This window comes from Psammomys obesus, unplaced genomic scaffold, assembly GCF_907164565.1.
Source record: "Psammomys obesus unplaced genomic scaffold, mPsaObe1.curated_primary_1811, whole genome shotgun sequence".
Taxonomy (NCBI): domain Eukaryota; kingdom Metazoa; phylum Chordata; class Mammalia; order Rodentia; family Muridae; genus Psammomys; species Psammomys obesus.
Window position 1 is genome coordinate 14,116,583 of NW_026585644.1, and position 17,447 is coordinate 14,134,029.

The 17,447-nt window shown below is 47.7% G+C and overlaps 1 protein-coding gene across 11 annotated transcripts in view; it reads right to left on the reverse strand.

Annotated features, from left to right (window-relative positions):
* The window catches only part of Myt1l (myelin transcription factor 1 like), a 371,904-nt gene that overhangs the window by 8,160 nt on the left and 346,297 nt on the right, over window positions 1–17,447 (reverse strand). For all 11 annotated transcript variants that reach the window (XM_055624913.1, XM_055624903.1, XM_055624923.1 and 8 more), the window contains 2 exons: window positions 4,289–4,380; window positions 1,437–1,540 (listed from right to left, as the gene is read on the reverse strand). In XM_055624913.1, coding sequence (XP_055480888.1) covers window positions 1,437–1,540; window positions 4,289–4,380 — 196 coding nt within the window. The remainder of the gene's footprint in view (window positions 1–1,436; window positions 1,541–4,288; window positions 4,381–17,447) is intronic.

Sequence of the window (17,447 nt, forward strand, 5' to 3'; positions counted from 1 at the left end):
CACACACACACACACACACACACACACACACACACACACACACACACTTTGTCCCTCGTCATCTGATACGCCATACCTCTGGTGAATCTAACAGTAAGAAGGTTATCACCAGATGTGGCCCCTGGTCTTGGATCTCCTGAGCCATGAGTGAAAATTGGCGTGCTTTCTTCACACCATGAACTTCTAGAGCACTGCATATATCAGCAACAGAACTGGGCTAAGGTAGATGGCAGCCGCAGCACCTTCCTCAGAACGGCAGGGCAAGTATTTGGGACACAGAAATGCTCACCTTTATTTCCTCTTTACTTTCTAGGCTTTACTCTCTAGTTCTTTGCCACAATGAAGTCTGGGCTCTTCCTGATCAGAACTCCAATCATGTGGGTAGAACCACAGGCCTGAATACTGGCTGTGACTTTCTCTATTCCTGGTTCCAGTGTGATTGGATAGAAGTGATTTTAGCCTTAACCTGTCTCTAGTTTGCCTCAATTCCTCTGTTAATGTGGAGCCTAAGAGTATAAAGCAGCCATGAGGAAACAGCACTTCACCCAGGATCTGAATGGGACATGGCATGTGTGACAGTGAGTATCACAGTAATTGTCCCACAGGGCTGGGAAGGTTCATCTGTTAGTAGACACTCATCTGAGTGCTCCAAGAAGCTTTCCCCTCACCTTCCCAGCTGGCCATGAAACCTTGGGAACTTACATAGAAATGCAAGATCCAATTCCCATCAGCTCACATGCTTAGAGACACAAGCAATAGGCAATGCTTCTCAGACATTTTAGGAGCTTCCACTATCACTGCAGATGATGCAAAATGATCAAATAACAGCCGGGCCTAAAACACCTTGAGAGAAAACTTGTGTCTTCCATCTTTCACAGAACGGTTGATCCTCTGGGAACGGCTATTTACATATGGATGTGGTTGAGCAAATAAGCAGAGGCCAACCTATGGCCTCTGAGCTACAACAAATATTGCCATGCAATGAATCTGCAGAAGACAAAGTCACCTACCAGGGGAACAAATGAGGAGAAATGGGAAAACAAGGAAACCATACCTCTCCAACAACTGAAACAGAGGCTTCTTGTTAAAACTAGAATTGAGGCTCCATGATGAACCCAGAATTGAGGCTGAATTGCTAATACTAGATTTGAGGCACTGTCATAGGACTAGAACTCTGGTTTGACATTGGTATAAGAATTGTGACTCTACATGCTAATTAGAACGGAAAACTTCACATTAGAACTGGAGCCAGGTGTGCTGGCACATGCCTGTAAGCCCAGAGCTCTGAAAGTTGATACCGGGGGATCACAGGACTTCTAAGCCGGCGTAGGCACATGGGGTCACTCCTTTTCAATAACAGCAGGAGCAGCAGCCACAAAGGAACAAGAAGCAGGGAGCCACATTGGAGCTAGAATTGCGGCTTCACAAACTGTTACCTGAGTTCTGAGTTTGATCATGTCAGCCTCCATCTGGGAATTGGATTCATTAAGCTCCTTGATCTCTTCATCTAACTGCTTGATTTCTTCATCATTTTCTATACCTGTAATGGCAAAATTATCATGTTAGGGCCATATTGCCTGAAAACATTTTAGCAGAAACACAATGTTTTCTCTTCTTTTTCCATTTAGAGTTGAATTTTCTTGGGAAATGTGTCATTAAACTTATAAAGAGTCACAGCCGTATGTCTTTATTTCCCCACCCCTGCCTGCCTTACAATCAAGGCACCTCGAGAAAGCAGATCTTGTAGAAAGAGGCCTGGTACTGACAGGTCAGAGCTCCAGGCTAAATGCCAAGAGCCTCTGGGTCTGGGCCTTTGATTCTGGGCAGATGTTGCTCTGCTGACCCTTGATTCACCAAGTCGTACTCCTCATCAGTTCTCGCACTTAGCATTCTACCATGCTCATTTTTGGTTGGTCATCGTGAGCACATCAGGCTTCCATAATGACCATAAGAGAATCTGAACCCAGACTTGTTCAGAAGCTAGGAAGGGTATAAACCTGACTATCTTGTGCTGAGCAGTCCTAAGCCAGGAACTGCCAATATGCAAGAACCTAGGTGGTTCCTTAGGCCAGCCATGGCAAACCCAGGCACATGGCTAATGGCCTGGGTTCACAAAACACAAATGTTTACCATAAGATGGAGGCTTAAAAAAACATCCAGGGCTGCTGATTGAGGGATGGAAGTTTGAAGCTGAGAGCTGGCTGTTCACTCTCTCTGGATAGGCTGTTCGGTGTGAACTGTCCCCCCTTTAGGGCATGCATCCTTGTCCCTGGAGCTTCTTCATTCTCTTCTCTCTTGAACTGGCCCCTGTCTAATGGCTACTTCCTTCACTAATGAGTGTCCAGTGGGTGCAGCCTGAAAGCAACCTACCAAGAGGCGTCTGCCTTAGCGCTAGTGCTACTCTGTAAGAGGCAGTGCTGTCTTGTCAGTGCTTGCTGCCCGCGTGGAGTTTAGTTTTTTTATATCAAGGAACTTGGCTTCTTAGTTGGCAAGAGGGTGGTAGTCATTGCCACAAAGCAAGCTCTTAATGCCGACTGTTTGAGGCTCCAAGGAGAGAGATGGCCCCCAGGTCTTCTAGAAAGCAGACTCTGGTTCATCTCCATTTGCCTGGCCTTTGTATTGGGCAGAAGGGACACTGGCGCACAGCACCTCACACCCCTAGGACTGCACCACATCTCTGGGTATGTCTCTGGAGAATGATGGGGCACACGTTATACCTGACACTGGCAGAGAAAGGCTTCTGCAGGCAGATGCACTGAACTACCTTTAGGATATCAAATAATATGAAATGACAGACAGAAAGGGCATGACTAGAGTCCATGTACCTGCATACTGCAATTGGCCTTCAGCTAGGGTTAGATGAGACAGCCACTGACTAGACCTATAATTTAAGGTCTGGGGTCTGAACTGGGATGCCATTGTGGATATACCAGTTTGGTATGAGGATCTCTCAGCCATGGCTACTACATTTGTAGTACACCCAGAGCTCTGAGTTATGCAAAGGGGCTTTACCTTTGTGGCTTCACAGTGACTTTGGCCTCTGAGTGCTGAGAGTACGGGTAGCACTTCTTGTAAGGATGCACCTACCACCTCACTAATCTTATTCATATGTTCTGCCTAGTGGTTACTGGAACCAGCCGGGGTGAGTGCTGAGCCATGAGTCGTGGGAAGATTAGGAGATGCTGCCAGCCTCTGACATCGTAGTTTTAGTCAGCTCCTCAGTAACTGGCATATTCCATATGTTTCTTCTTAATTAAACCCACTGCTCTGGGGTTACAGGAGCATGTTGACACCAGTGGGTCCTGGGGACTCAAATGTAGGTCCCCATGCTTGAACAGCAGGGACTTGACCCACTAGGCCATCTCCATAGCCCTGTTCTACGTTGTCTTGAATAAAGGCTCCATAGTCCATGGGTCAAAACCAAATCTACATCCTGAGGAACCTAACGTTCCCTGAAGGAGGTATCACCATACAATCATTCTGCAAGGGACATCATGGCTTCATGCTCTCATGGGACACTAGGCAGCACTTCATCTCTATGTGTGGGGACCTTTTACCACAAGAAAATCACCAGCAGATAACTAAACAACCAAAACATGTAGCTATATCTTGAGAAGAAACTCATTTACAATTTGAGAGCAGAGCATCCCTCCCTTTAGGCTGGGACTGCCATTGGCACTTTGGTGCTGTTTCTCTCCACACTTGGCTATAAGTGACTCCAAAAGTGTCACAGCATTCATCCTGAGCTTGCAAATGAATTTTAACTACTGGCTGAACTATGTATATGGGATCCAAGAGTCATGAGGATAGATTCTGGGGTGTGCCTAGGATTGTGGGCTAGTGTAAGGTTACAAAATCCCCCCAGGGCCTCTGATTTTCCTTGGTAAACTTTGTCTATACATAGTGGCCAGTCACCAGCAATAGTGGCTCTTGAAGAGGATGGACTTCGCAGTTGAGGTCAAGACAATGCGTTATTGAACACGCTGAGAGAGGGCAGGAAGGAGGCTGCTATCCTTGCTTGCATCCTTGGTGCTCTAAAGCTGCTCCTAGGTTATAGGGTTAGGAAGGGGGGTGGTCCAGAGAAAGAAGAATGAAAGGAGTTGCCATGGTTGGTGGTGAGCAAGTTGACCCAGTGTTGGAGATCCTGGGACATGGGATGTGGGCGGGGCCTAATGAGCGCTGTTTCTGTGGTCTCAGAACAGTGGGCTAAGTCACTGGTACAGAGCTGGCATGCAGTGACGTCCCACCTCTCTAACCAGCAGGACTGTAGACCCCGGGGTGTAGTTACCATTGCTGGCTCGCTGCTTGATAGTCAACATCTGCTCTCCAGACAGCTTGGCTTTCTTCATTGCTGATGTGGCTCTTGGACATCCTGACAAGCTGTTAAGACAAAAGACGGTTGTTAGCCATGGGCTTCAGCACAGCCCAAGCCCTGCAGTGACAGGTGAGGCCTCTCAGAGTCTTCATCAGCTCAACTGCCATCACAAGGATGTTGAGAAATACAGATCAACGGTGGCATACAAGGGTAAACATGGCCTCTATGTACCTGAGCACCCTCGTGGGCTGATCATGGGTGGAAGGTTAGTATTGCCTCTGGATTGGGGTCTCCAGAGTAGGGAGGCAGGGGGCACATGCACCTCATGGTGGAACACCCAGAGCTGTTGCAGGCTTTAGGGAGTGATGATATTCCTTAAAATCTTGCTTCTTTATGAACAGCATCAAACTTACACAAAAACTAGGTTCAACCCCATTTCAAACACATAGAAAGAAAAATAAAATAAGGGTGTTCTACCCAGCTTCGGTTACCAAGACCCAGAGCAAACCCCCTTCATCTCACACTCCCACACAGTGTCAACTACAAGATTGTCACCAATGTTTCTGACACCAGACGTGTTACTCAGCCAGCTGTGTGGCCTGGTGTTCAAGTGGCCCCTGCTGTAACGGTTCTTCTGCATTATCACCATTACTAGATCTGGAATTGCCTAGACTTACACTTCCGCTTGTGTCTTTGAGGGTATTCCCAGAGAGTTCTAACTGAGGAAAGAAGATAGTGTTACCAAATGTGGCTAACACCATTCCATTTGCCAGGATTCTAGACCAGATAAAAAGGATTTAAAAAGGAGGAGGAAACAAGCTGAATATCAGCATTCCCCCTTTCTCTGCACCCTGATTGTTCCCAGAGGTGAACCAGTTTTCACCTCCACAGCCCTGAGCAGCTACTGCCATCATGACTTTCCTGACACAATGGAATTCTTCCTCTAGACCATACACCAAAATAAATCCTTCCTTCCAACACTTGCTTTTGTCACAGCCATACATACATGGCTCTCTTGTGTAATTACAATGCCTAGTTCAGTTATACCCTAGCTCTTCATTGCACCTTTAAGGACATGCCTGAGGGGGCCTTGCATAGGGAATCCCCTGGACCCATGTCTGTGAGAGCCAGCTCTTTTTCATGGATGGTGTAGGCGCGCTCCTTCACACCCGCCAAAGTACTGACTCTTTCTCTGTCAATGCAACTGGGAAAGGATGGCCCCATCAGGCAGTCACAGGCCATCACCTAGTCATGATGCTGCTAGTGGTCCATGCCCTGCACCATCTGTAAACCCCAGTGCAGTTCTCAAGATCGACAGCAGTAGGGGCTGAAACTGAAGTTTCTTAGAGTCTTGATAAAATCACCCCTGACTGTGGCTTTGGGCTTCTATTATAAAAAGAACAGTGGAAGACTTGTGAAGACCCACACCATTGCAGTAAAACCTTCCCAGGTGGCCTGGGTATGGTGGCACATTCCTATGATCTTAGATGCAGAAGGATTAGAAATTCAAGAACAGTCTCAGTCACAAGAAGAGCTCGAGGCCAGCCGAGGCTATAGGAGACCTCATCAGAAGACAAAACAAAAAACACTTCTCCCTCTCTGGGAATAAACTCAAAGTCCACAGTCCAGAGTCCTTCCTCCAGGGAGCCTGTCTGCAGCTACCAGGAGACTTGAAGGCAGGAAACTGCTTTTGGCATATTTTGCTCCTGAAAAGCCAGTCATACATGGCCTCACCCGCTGCTGCCAATTCACATGGAACAGACACGGTCCTATTCCCTTGGCCCCTTTGTGTGTTTTGATAATAGCAACACACAGGCAAGGATAGCACTGTGTGCTTGTGCAAGCATGAGATGGTGAGGCTGTTGCCATGGGACACTCCAATTGCTTTATAGTCAGATTTTCTTTGTATAGTCAGGAGGGCGCCACTCTGAAATAACAAAAGTTTCCTACAGCAGCCTCTGCAGAAGCTGCTTCTCACGGTTACCTCTACCAGCATCATTTCTCTACACAGTCATAAGTGCTGTGCTCAGATGTGAGAGGATTTGCTGGGATGGGGTGCCATCTCCAGCTCTGCCCACAACACGCATGCAGTGCCTGGAGTGCACCACTGTGGTAGGGATAGCACCCCAGGGACAAGAGGCCTCGGCCACAGTGTGTGCTGTGGGACCTTAGCTGTTGGTGAGGATCCATCAAGGGCATGTGCGGTATAGATCTGGGCTGGCTCACTTGTGTAAGGAGAATAAGATCAGGTTGGCTTCAGCAGAGTACAGGGAATCATATGAAAGAAGGGGACATGGAAAGTATAGGACTTCCACAAGGACCAAATATATCTGGGCACGGGGGTCTTTTCTGAGACTGACACTCCACCAAGGACCATGTATGGATATAACCTAGAACCTCTGCTCGGATGAAGCCTGTGGTAGCTCAGTAACCAATTGGTTTCCCATAGTAAGGGGAACAAGGACTATTTCTGACAGGAACTCAATGGCAGGCTCTTTGACCTCCCCACTCCCCAAGGGAGGAGCAGTCCTGCTAGGCCACAGAGGAGGACTTTGCAGCCAGTCCTAAAGATACCTGATAAAACAGGATCGGATGAAAGGGGAGGAGGTCCTCCCCAAGCAGTGGACTTGGAAAGGGGCAGGGAGGAGATGAGGGAGGGAGGTGGGATTGTGAGGAAATGAGGGAGCGGGATACAGCTGGGATACAGAGTTAATAAAATGCAACTAATAATAACAATGAAAAAAAAGATCAGGTTGGAACTGCACACAACGGTTAACGAGTATAGTGACTTCTGCACATTGCTGCATTAGCCTGTGTTCGTCAGGTGCCTGATATGGGACCTTCTGGGCTGACGGTTTTCAAAGAGGGGTATACTGAGAGCCATCCCCACTTCCATGTCAAGCTGTGCCTGGGCGTGAGAACTAGTTGAGCCTCCTGCAGACATTCCCAGGAAGGTATTTCCCAGAATAGCACCTTGTTCCAGCCTCAGGCCTGCCCCACCCCACAGAGCACGAATCTCCCAAATTATGGTAGTTAATACCTTCTTCCAGGCAAGCCTCTGGCCATTCTTGCAACAGATTTTTAGAGGCCAGAGAGTGGGACAGAGAGCTTCTGAGTGTGGATTACTGGGTTTCAGAGGCTTGCCTCCCTTCCTTACTGCATACCCAGGCTGCTGCCTCAGGAAGCATCCTAAGCCACCTCTTGTTTTTTCACAGTCACTGTCCCTGGGGCCCATGTGTGTCCCTTAATGGGACTGCAGGGTCTTTGCCTGAATTGAATCCAATGCACCACAAACATCCTGTGCAATGGTCCCGGGACCTCAGCTCAGTTCTTCAGCTTCTTAACACCAGTGTTTCCTAAGTACCCACATTGTCAGCTTAAGGTTCTGCAAACTGGTGACTCCTCTCTGCTGCATGTCTCCATATACCCATGATGCTCTCTGGCCTATTTTTCTTTTTCTGTCCCAGCACTGTGTATTGACCACCCGACTTTTTTTTTTTTCTTTAACCTAATTATTAAATAGGACCAGATGCTTCAGGGAGCCTCCAATAGTCTCCACCCAGTTCAGGTTGGAATCATATTCCTAGACATCATACCTGTGCATCTCAGGCTGTTCCTCGACCAGGAGCACAGCACACAAGGAAGTCCAGGAGTGCCTTTTCAGACTTCAGTAAAATTGCATGTAGTCAATGATAGGGAAAAATGATACCAGATGGCATGTCCCTGCTCAAGATTTAGCGTTCATAGGAGCTGATCTGGGTTCCACTTATGAAAATGTCTCTAGTTTCTAACATTTTCTATACAATGCGTATCACAGAGCCCCCTCCAGTGGGCTCCCGGGGCTGCCCTGTATTGCTTTACTGCCACAAATATTGAGTGCTGCCTGGCAGCTCTGCCTTTTCAGCAGCTGGGTCAGGGATGCGTGAGGTAGAACTCCAGACTTCCTAACTTGATGCAGTGCTCCTTTCTTTGGAGTTCTCAGGAGAAAGGCAGGTGCACTCAGGGCCACCTGCTTCAGTCTAGCTTTCAGATATTTACTGCTCAGAATCCCGAAATCTTCCTTTTTACATTTGTAAAAGGAAATAAAAGACAAATAAAAAATGCCATCTCACACTGAACTGAACATAAAGCCCAGAGATAACAATTTTCAGTTGCTTTTCTCTCTTTAGTGAATAAATCTACTTGACGGAAATGGTAACACGTAACAGTGTGATGTAAGGAGGATGAGGCCTGGGCAGGAGTTTGGGAAATTAAATTAGGAAACCACGGCAGACCCAAAGAATGCTGCATCCTGCTCAGGTATCTCATTCAGTCCCTGCCATTCCAGTCCTGTTAGTACATCTCCTCATGGGACAAATCTGGAAATGCGCCCTGAGCTTGGCTCAGACCTCTAGGTAGAGTCTGATTCCTTGAAGACATACTGCCGCCTGCCGGTCACTCATGCAGTCTCCCCTGTCTGGCAGTGGGTTAGGCTAACCCTAGGCTTGTGGGAGATACACAGCCACCTGCTCCAGGGAAGGAGCACATTAGCCAGCCTCCCTTTCACGAAAAGTAAGTTCCTTGTGAAGGAGCTCAGTCTGCTGTGGAAGCTCATTCTAATAAAGACGGGTAGCCCCGGAGCTTAGGTTTGCAGTTTCAGTGCTGAGAAAAATTCTGGGCAGCTCATAATTAATGCCCATTCCTCCCATTCCTCCTTGCCTGGGGTTCCAGACATCTGGTAACAGACATCATTGCTGGATCTAGCAAGAGTGGCTACACAAGAAGGCAGAAAGACCCAGTATTTATCAGGATGTTAGTTTCCTGAAGAACCTTCACCTGCACGTAGGTAGGTAAACCTACCTGTGCATGTATGTGATCAAAGTGGGCAGGACATGCTCATGAGGAACAAACACGTGATATGAAAGAAAGCCTTGACTGTGTGTCTCGAGCGCAGGCTGGCTGACCATGTGGGCTCTGCTCACTTCATAGATAGGAAGTAGCAATGGGTGGGAGAGAGAGTGGTTAGAGACCAGGTATCCCGAGGAGCCCGGATGAAGGTCTTTGGAGTCAGGCTTCTAGACACAGCCCTGGGTTCTTTGTTCACTGCTGTAACTTCTGATTCATTGCTGAGCTGTCTTTGATTATTCTTGAAATGTAGCCATGCTTTCCATGGCATACAATATGTGCCATGCACCGTGAGGAGGGGGCTAGAAGAGACTAAGCCCCATGGAGTTCCTGCCTCTCTTTGTCTCAGCCAGAGGGGAACCCTGGGATCCCTCTTAATCCACAATTTGAAAGATTTTAGTTTTCAATTCTGAACCAAACAGAAAGCCCCAGAGATATTGGGAGAGAGAAATTTAAGGTACCTCTGTGTAGACAGCCAGGATACATGAAGAAATCGGGTGACTGGATGCCTGTAAGTGGCACCAACTAAGTGATCAGCTCGGAGACACAGAGGGTTGGTGCTGCTTGTTTCCATTGTGGCTACAGCGAGGGAGATCCAGGCTTATAGGGGCTCCTGGGATCTCCCTGAATGATGACATCTGTTGGGGAGACCCTCTCTCTGCAGTGTTAGGGGGCTCATGGCGTTTCCCTCGGAAACTTTAGTAGGAACTGTGCTGTGTCTGTATTAACATCCCGAGACGGCCACTTCCATACATGGCTGGAGACAAACATGGAGAGCCCACAGCCCACTTTCCCTTCTGGGGACAGCTGCCTAACACAGGCTTGAGAGTCATCAGGGTTGGGGGAGACACAGATACACAAACCTTTCTCATCCAGAAGAAGCTTAGAGTCCAGCCTGGGTGAGGACATCTTTAAATCAATAAGAGAATGATGGGCTTAAAGAGATAGAATAGAATCATTAGGAATGGAAGTGAAATTCAACGAGTAACTAGATCTTAAAGAGTGACAGATGATTTCAGCAGGGATCCTGGAAGGTCTGGAGTCCAGACTGGGCTGACCCTTGTGAACTACTGTCTTCCCTAACTTGGGATCTAACACCTTTGTCCAAAAAGAGATGGAAAGTCTAGTAGATATTTACCTCTGAGTATTTAGTTGCTGGGTAAGGGAAGCTATGGATGAGGTGGAAGTCCTGAGTTCAAGTCTGGCCAGTGTTAGAGACAGATGTAGCTGCAGAGATAGGCAGAGGCTGATGGCTGGAGACCTGACTTATCTGCTGAGGGAACTGGGCTTAAGGACAGTGCCCTGAGGCTTGTGTTGCTGCCAGTATCACGGAGAGCACCTGCAAAGAGCTATGGAAGAAGGCTAGAGAGCAGTGGAGGCTGGTGTGAGAAGGCAGATTAGGGCTGGGGTAGTTCAGTGGGTAAAGGAAAGAATGCCACCCAGAGGCTTGAGGAGGGAGGACACTCCAGTTTCCAATTTTCCATGCTGCTGCTGAGTCCCTTAACCTCTCTCCTCTCCTTGTCCTCTCCTCTTTTCTCCTCTCCTCTCCCTCCCATTTCCCCTCTTCTCCCCTCCCCTCTATCTTCCTCTCTTTTCCTCCTCCCTCTCTCCTTTCCTCTGTTCTCCCCTCCCCTCAATACTTTCCTCTTTTCTCCTCTTCCCCTCCCCTCCCCTCTACTCCCTCCCCCTCTTAACTCCTTTCCTCTCTTCTCCTCCTCTTCACTCTTCTAACCTTCTATCTTCTCTCTTCCCCTTTCCCTTCTTCCCTCGTCCTGGATTTTGTTTGTGACAATCAGTTCTATGTGTCAGTGCAGAAAGGCTGCAGCTTCCAGCTGTTTATTGTTTAATCCACTACTGTGTGCTGTTGTGAGAATATTTGTAGTGGCCAACACCCACCTCAGTTTATTTCAGCAAAGAGGAGAGGGACAAGCTCAGTGGCAGGCTTTGAGAAAAGACAGGTTCCCTGGCAGAGAACTGAGTGTGAGGCTGTAGTGTCATGGTAGCCTGGATGGATGTCCCAAGCTCCCCAGCTCAGGTGGAGGAACCCTTTGCCAGGGTCCCTTCCATATCTCCTATGGGAGCCATTTCTCCAGGAAAGTGTGACTGGGAACTTTCCTCGTTTCCTGGTCCTCAACAAGGTCTTTCCCCTGAAGTGCTCAGGATCTTCACCCTGGGAACTTTTCTTGCTTTAGTTCTTCGGCAGTATTCTTTTTCTCATTTTCTTGGTTCTCTGTTTTTGTTTTTCATTTCCCCCTCCCTCAGGAACCCTTTAGTAGTAGGTTACTAACACTCTTGAACTATTCGTTCATTTTTTTTTGAAATATATTTATAGCATTTTGTTAATTCTTTACAATTTATGGGGGTTATCTTCAGTTTTGCATCTTAACTTTCCAGGTAATTCTTCCTTTGCACTTAGGTTTTAAAGATATATTTGCCCCCCTTTTCCCTGGATTGTAAATACAATACACTACGATACTCTTTCTATCTTTTCCTGACTGATAACAAATGATGAGCTTGAAAAATTTCTTTTGTTTCAATGGTATTTCTGTTTGCTTGTTTGTTTGTTTGTTTGTTTTTGTGTGTGTGTTGTTAATTTGTTTCTTTCTTTCTGCTTCCCCTCTCTTTTTTAGGTTGGTGTCTTTATCTTCTGTCAAGAAACTCAGCATTCTCATTAACTGGCTGTGGCTTTGGCTCTTGTTCCCTCTCATAGGCACCAGTGACTATCAGCATTTCTTGCCTGGCTGCTGGCTCTAGTGGGGAGCCAGGCCCCCTTTCCAGAGAGCTGGACCTGGCAGAGACTGCAGATTCACAGGCGAGGTCAGTTGACTCAGCTAGAACCCGAGGCCAAGAGGAAGGCAGGGCCTCTCCACTGTACCTCTTATTCCTATTTTCTGTAGAGATCTGGCCATTTTCAGCCTTCAGAGCACTTGTTCCCAAGGTTCTGGTGACACATCTGGTTTCTTTCAAAATGTTCCCATGCTCCCATTGTCTTCTTCCTCTCAAGCTGCTTTTGCTTCTGTGGCATCGATACATGGGAAGGACAGTTAAATGAGAGTACCTCTGTTGCAGACTCCTCAGGATGGATGGAAGCCATCAGGTAATATGGCTGTGGTGGTTGTGGGGATAATGATGATTGTTGACATAATGGTAGTTATGGCAGCAGTAGGCATGAACATCACCACCGCTGTATCACAGCTCTAACAGCTACTGTGATAACAACCACCGCCACTGCAACAACCATCCCTACAGTTCCCACAATCGCAAACACCACAACTAGCCCCCACACGGCCCCCACAACCACAACCACGGCTCCCACAATCTCAGTCACCACAATAACTCCTGGCACAGGCCCTACAATAGTCTCAATAAGGCAAAACCTATTGTAACCATAACTTCTACAACTCCCACACCCAGAGCCAGAGAAATCCCTATACTGCAACAGCCACCAAACTGTGATTTTTACCACTGGAATAAGTACCACAACCACCACAACAAACATGAACAATCAAAACCACTCCACCATAAGCAGTACACCCAAAATCACCGCCACCACAATCCTCTCTGCTGTGGATGAAACAACCTCTGGAAATAGTGTTGAAGACACCTGAAACCATTCCTGTCACCTTTTAGTCTGCCATTTTGAGAGAGAAATAAATGTCTCAGTGAGAGTCTGCTTTGCCAAGGTTCTGGAGAAGCCAAACAAACACTCTAGAAAGATGGCAGAGGGCTTACTGCCCATTGCAAGACCAGGCAGGGCTGAGCAACTCTTCTGAAGGAAAACATAAGCCTTACTTATAAAAAGACTTGGTTATAGAGTGTGAGCCTAAACTTTGGTTTTGGAGATTTTTTTTCAGTTTCCCTGTGGAATAGAACTGAGGTGACAGTAAATACGGGTGCTCACTTTGCACGCACTTGTCCTTCACTATTTGAGGAGATTGTCCTCAAAGCTCCAACCAGCTATCAATACTCATACTCACTTTCCTTTTATGAAACGGTGCCGTATTCACATGTGACATACCTGCTTTCCACTGACTTCTTTTTCTGGGGCACTGAGAACTGAACCTCGGTCTTGAACATACGACAAGCATTCTACCACAGAGCTATGCCATTTACCTTAAATCTCCTCTAGATCAATTATACTACTTAGGACAATGTGACTTTCAGAGAGGGTGTGAGGGGCTGGAGTGAGGGCTCAGTAGTTAGCAATCATACTACTCTCGCAGATGACTTGAGTCCAGTTCCTCGTTGCCTGTACTGTGATGCTCACAACCACCTGGACTCCAGCTCCAGAGAACTCCATGTCTGGACTCCAAGGACACCTGCATTCATACGTGCACAGAACTCCCCAAAACACACAGACACACACTTGATGAAAATACAAACAAATCGTAAAAATAGAGCAATATAACTGCTGGGAAAAACTGGAACTATACGGTGCTGCTTTGGGAAGAATGACCAGAAAAACTGAACACACATTCAGAACACAGGCCACGTGTAGTTGGTTGACTCCTGGGTTGGGGCAGCAGCCTACACTCACACACAGAAAGTAGGTTCCAGGTGTTATGAAGCCCACCTGCCCCTCCCCCACTTCTGCATCCCTCTCCTGCAGGGAGAGGGCAGCCTGTGCATGTCCCTGGCTGTTCCTGCTCCTGCCCACATTTACTGAAGCTCTCCCAGAGGATGGAGGATCTGGAGCCAGCTCAGACCTGTCAGAGGTCTCTGCCCACATTTACTGAAGCTCTCCCAGAGGATGGAGGATCTGGAGCCAGCTCAGACCTGTAGGAGGTCTCTCCTGCATTTGTCCTCCCTTCCATAATTTTGCACATAGCAAGTGAAGCTCACCTGGCTACTATCCAGTCCAGGCCCTCAGATCTACAGAGAGGAAACATGGTGTCCCATCGTAACAACACTTGAGCCCTGCCCTCATCCATCCCTTCCCAGATTCAGGAAACTTTTGTACAGCACCAAGGGATGTTGATGGTGGGAAGGAGACAGCATGACCCAGAATACACCAGCATACGCCAGGACACTAGGAACCTGACTAGAGTTGTGTGCTTACTTTGAAGTCCTTCCTCTCATTCTTCCTGAAGATTGAGAACATCCTAGCCACGACCTCCCGACCCTGCCCAGTATAACGATGTCCTCTAGCTTTCGGTCTCCCCTACCTAGGCTGCTCCCACAGATGTTCATGCCACTCTCATTTTTGGCCTTCTGACCTCCACCAACACTGTGCTTCATTTGATCACTAGATAATGTCCTCAATTGCTCTCTCTCTTCTCTTCTGACAACAAATGTCTCCCTCCTCCTGACACTTTCTTCCCTCCCTTTGATCTGGACTTCAGAAGTATCTACTGTAATGACCTTGATACTGTTAATGACCAGACCTAGCCCAGCCCTCTGCCTAAGCCCTTCACAGAAAGATAAGGGTACCCAGGCTGAAACGTTTCCAGTTTGGGAGTTTAACCATCAATTAAAATTCTACCTTGAGGCCCTGTCAGCCATGTGGCCTCTGTGATATTAGTCTCTTTTGGTGGTCCTTCCCTGTCATGAAGTCTTGTCTCAGTGTTATGGTGACCTTGATATCTTGCTCTTGACCTCAGCAGCCAAGGGGATGTTTTCCAGAGGTGTCCTGAGGACTTTTCCCATGCAACTTCTGCCCCTATAAACCATAGACTTGTGACCAGATACTGATCTCTCTCTTACCCTATTTCCAGCTGTCTGGTAGACATTTCTCCTCTGGAATGCCAGAAAATTTCAAGATGACACATTGAAGCCACCATAGCTTATCTCTGTCATAGTCTCAATGTTTGTGTGCCTCAAAGTTCACATTCTAAATTAAGATTCAGTCTTATTTGTGTGTGTGTGTGTGTGTGTGTGTGCGCGCGTGCGTGCGTGCGTGCGTGCGTGCGCGTATGTGCACATGAGTTCAAGTGTCTACAGTCCAGAAGAGGGTACTGGATCCACCAGAGCTGGAGCTGCAGGTAGTGGCAAGTTACCTGATGTGGTTGAACTCAGTTCTCTGCAACAGCAGCGTGCACCTTCAGGAGCTGACCCATCTCTCTATCCCAGTTCACATAATTTTGGTTGCTGTTTTTATTTTTATTTTTTTGTTTTTGAAACAGGATTTCATGATATATAGCTGAGGATAACCCTGATCTTCTGATCTTCTGATCCTCTCTCTCTTATCCTTGGAGTGCGTGGATTAAAGGAGTGCACCACCACACCCAGTTTCTATAGTAAAAGAGGCAGTGCCTGAATTCTATCCCTAGTCTCCCCATCTCACAGAGTCCACGCATCCATGAACCTACTCCATGTGACCTACCTATATCAGGATACAGAACCCTTAATGAGGCCATTAAGGCTAAATGAGGTGAGGTGGTGGGCCCTGACCTGAGGAAATTAGTGTTATAAAAAGAAAACTTATATTCTCTCACTACCCTGTGAAGACAATGTGAGCCAGGAAATGGTTCTCACCAGCAGCCCCCAAGGCAATGCCTCAGTTTCAATTTCAGGCTTCGATTCCATTGCATGGAATGGTTTTGTCTCTTTAACATTTTGTTACAGTGCTCATTTATCTGCCCAACTTTAGATCACAGTTCTTTTCTGTACCCCATGCTCCATGTTTTCCTAGTCCTTCTGTGGCTGGGAGTCCATAGCGGTTTCCTCAACAGCCCCCCTCTGATTTCTCCTTCTGCCTCCTATCCTTTTTCTAGTCTTCTATACCATCTGTGGAACCACAAACTCTAGGCTTCACCTAAAGCCCTCCCCACATTTTCTTCTTCCCTACTGTGACTTCCTCCATCTTCTGCAATCATCCTGGCTCACTCATTCCCTGGCGATGAGACCCTTCTCTTTGGAGCCTGAGTTGCCTTGTTGCTACAAAATTCAACTCTTCTTAGTATAGTCTTCCCTTCTCTAGGAAACACACCTTGGGATCCAGCTTTGCTACCCACACCTGCTGGCTCTTCTGCTGAAGTATCTCCACTCTGAGTGAAGTGAGGGGCTGACGCACCATTAGGCACCAGGAGCTCTTCATGAGAGAGGGGGCATGGCAGCAGCCTGACATTTCCTTGGGGGAATTCTCAAAATTCCTGGGCCTTCTAGGGAGTGTTTACGGTTTCCACTCAGGCTCCCCACTTCAAGCTGCACTGTGCTCTGCCATTTTTTCACGTGTGTCCCACTTTATCTGCCCTGAGTCTGAGGCCTTCATGGGTGCCTCTGAGTGAAGTCCTTGGGTCCATGTCTTACTGTTGTGGCCTGCATGGGCTTGGCCCTAGTGAACATACAAATGCTTGTCGATTGTTATGTATGCACGGCACTGCACCTTAATCTGGCTGATTTTCCTCCTACAGCTGGGTTCTAAGGCTTTGAGGGACAGTGAGAATCATTTTCCTGTCCCATGTTGTCTGTACTTCCACTTCCTCCTGAAGCCACAATTTTCTTCATCAACATCTGATAATACTGCCATGACAGTGCTATCTCCTAACTTCCTTTTGGGGGTGTGACCTTCATCTCTAGGCACAGCCCTCAGTTTTGGAAGTTGCTGAGAGGCTCGTGTTAGTAGCTGCGACAATGACCTTCATAATTTCCCACCCATTCAGAGGTCTCAGGAATCACGTGACCAGTGGCCTAGCTTGGTTCTCAGGACCACAGATGGACCCAGGAGGACAAGCCCCATGTGGACAAAGCAGCAACAGTGAGAGTGAATACATCACTGAGAATGTGATATACACGTGCACGGCAAACGCCGTTGTCTTGTTTGCCGCTTCTCCACACCACGCCCCCTTCTCTACAAGGAGCTGAGAGAAGCACTGCGAGGGAGGGGCAAGAAGATGGTGAGTCCGATGGGGTCCCCAGCGACTTGCATCTTTGAGGGGAAGTTTCAGAAGGGGTGGTAAGTGAGCAGGAGTTGGTCACACACCAAAGACACTTGTATCTCCGGGGAGAAGCAGTGGGTTGTACCCCTGGATGAGTCTCCTCTCTGTGGTGCCTGAGCTCCCCCTTTCCTTGTAAGCACTCTGTGAACAGCCAGTACTTTCTAGACTTTACTGTGCCAAGTGAATTGCAGCCTTAGAGGTTGGAATGAACACCATCCCCCCCACACACACACACCTCAGACTTGCTACTAAGAGGAAAATGGATAGACCTAAGATGGCAGCTCCTCTAGGGGCAGGGACACACAGAACGTTCTACCTCTTCTTAGGCCTGTCTGCAGCTTGGTCAGTCCGTAGTTTCATACCAAAGTTTC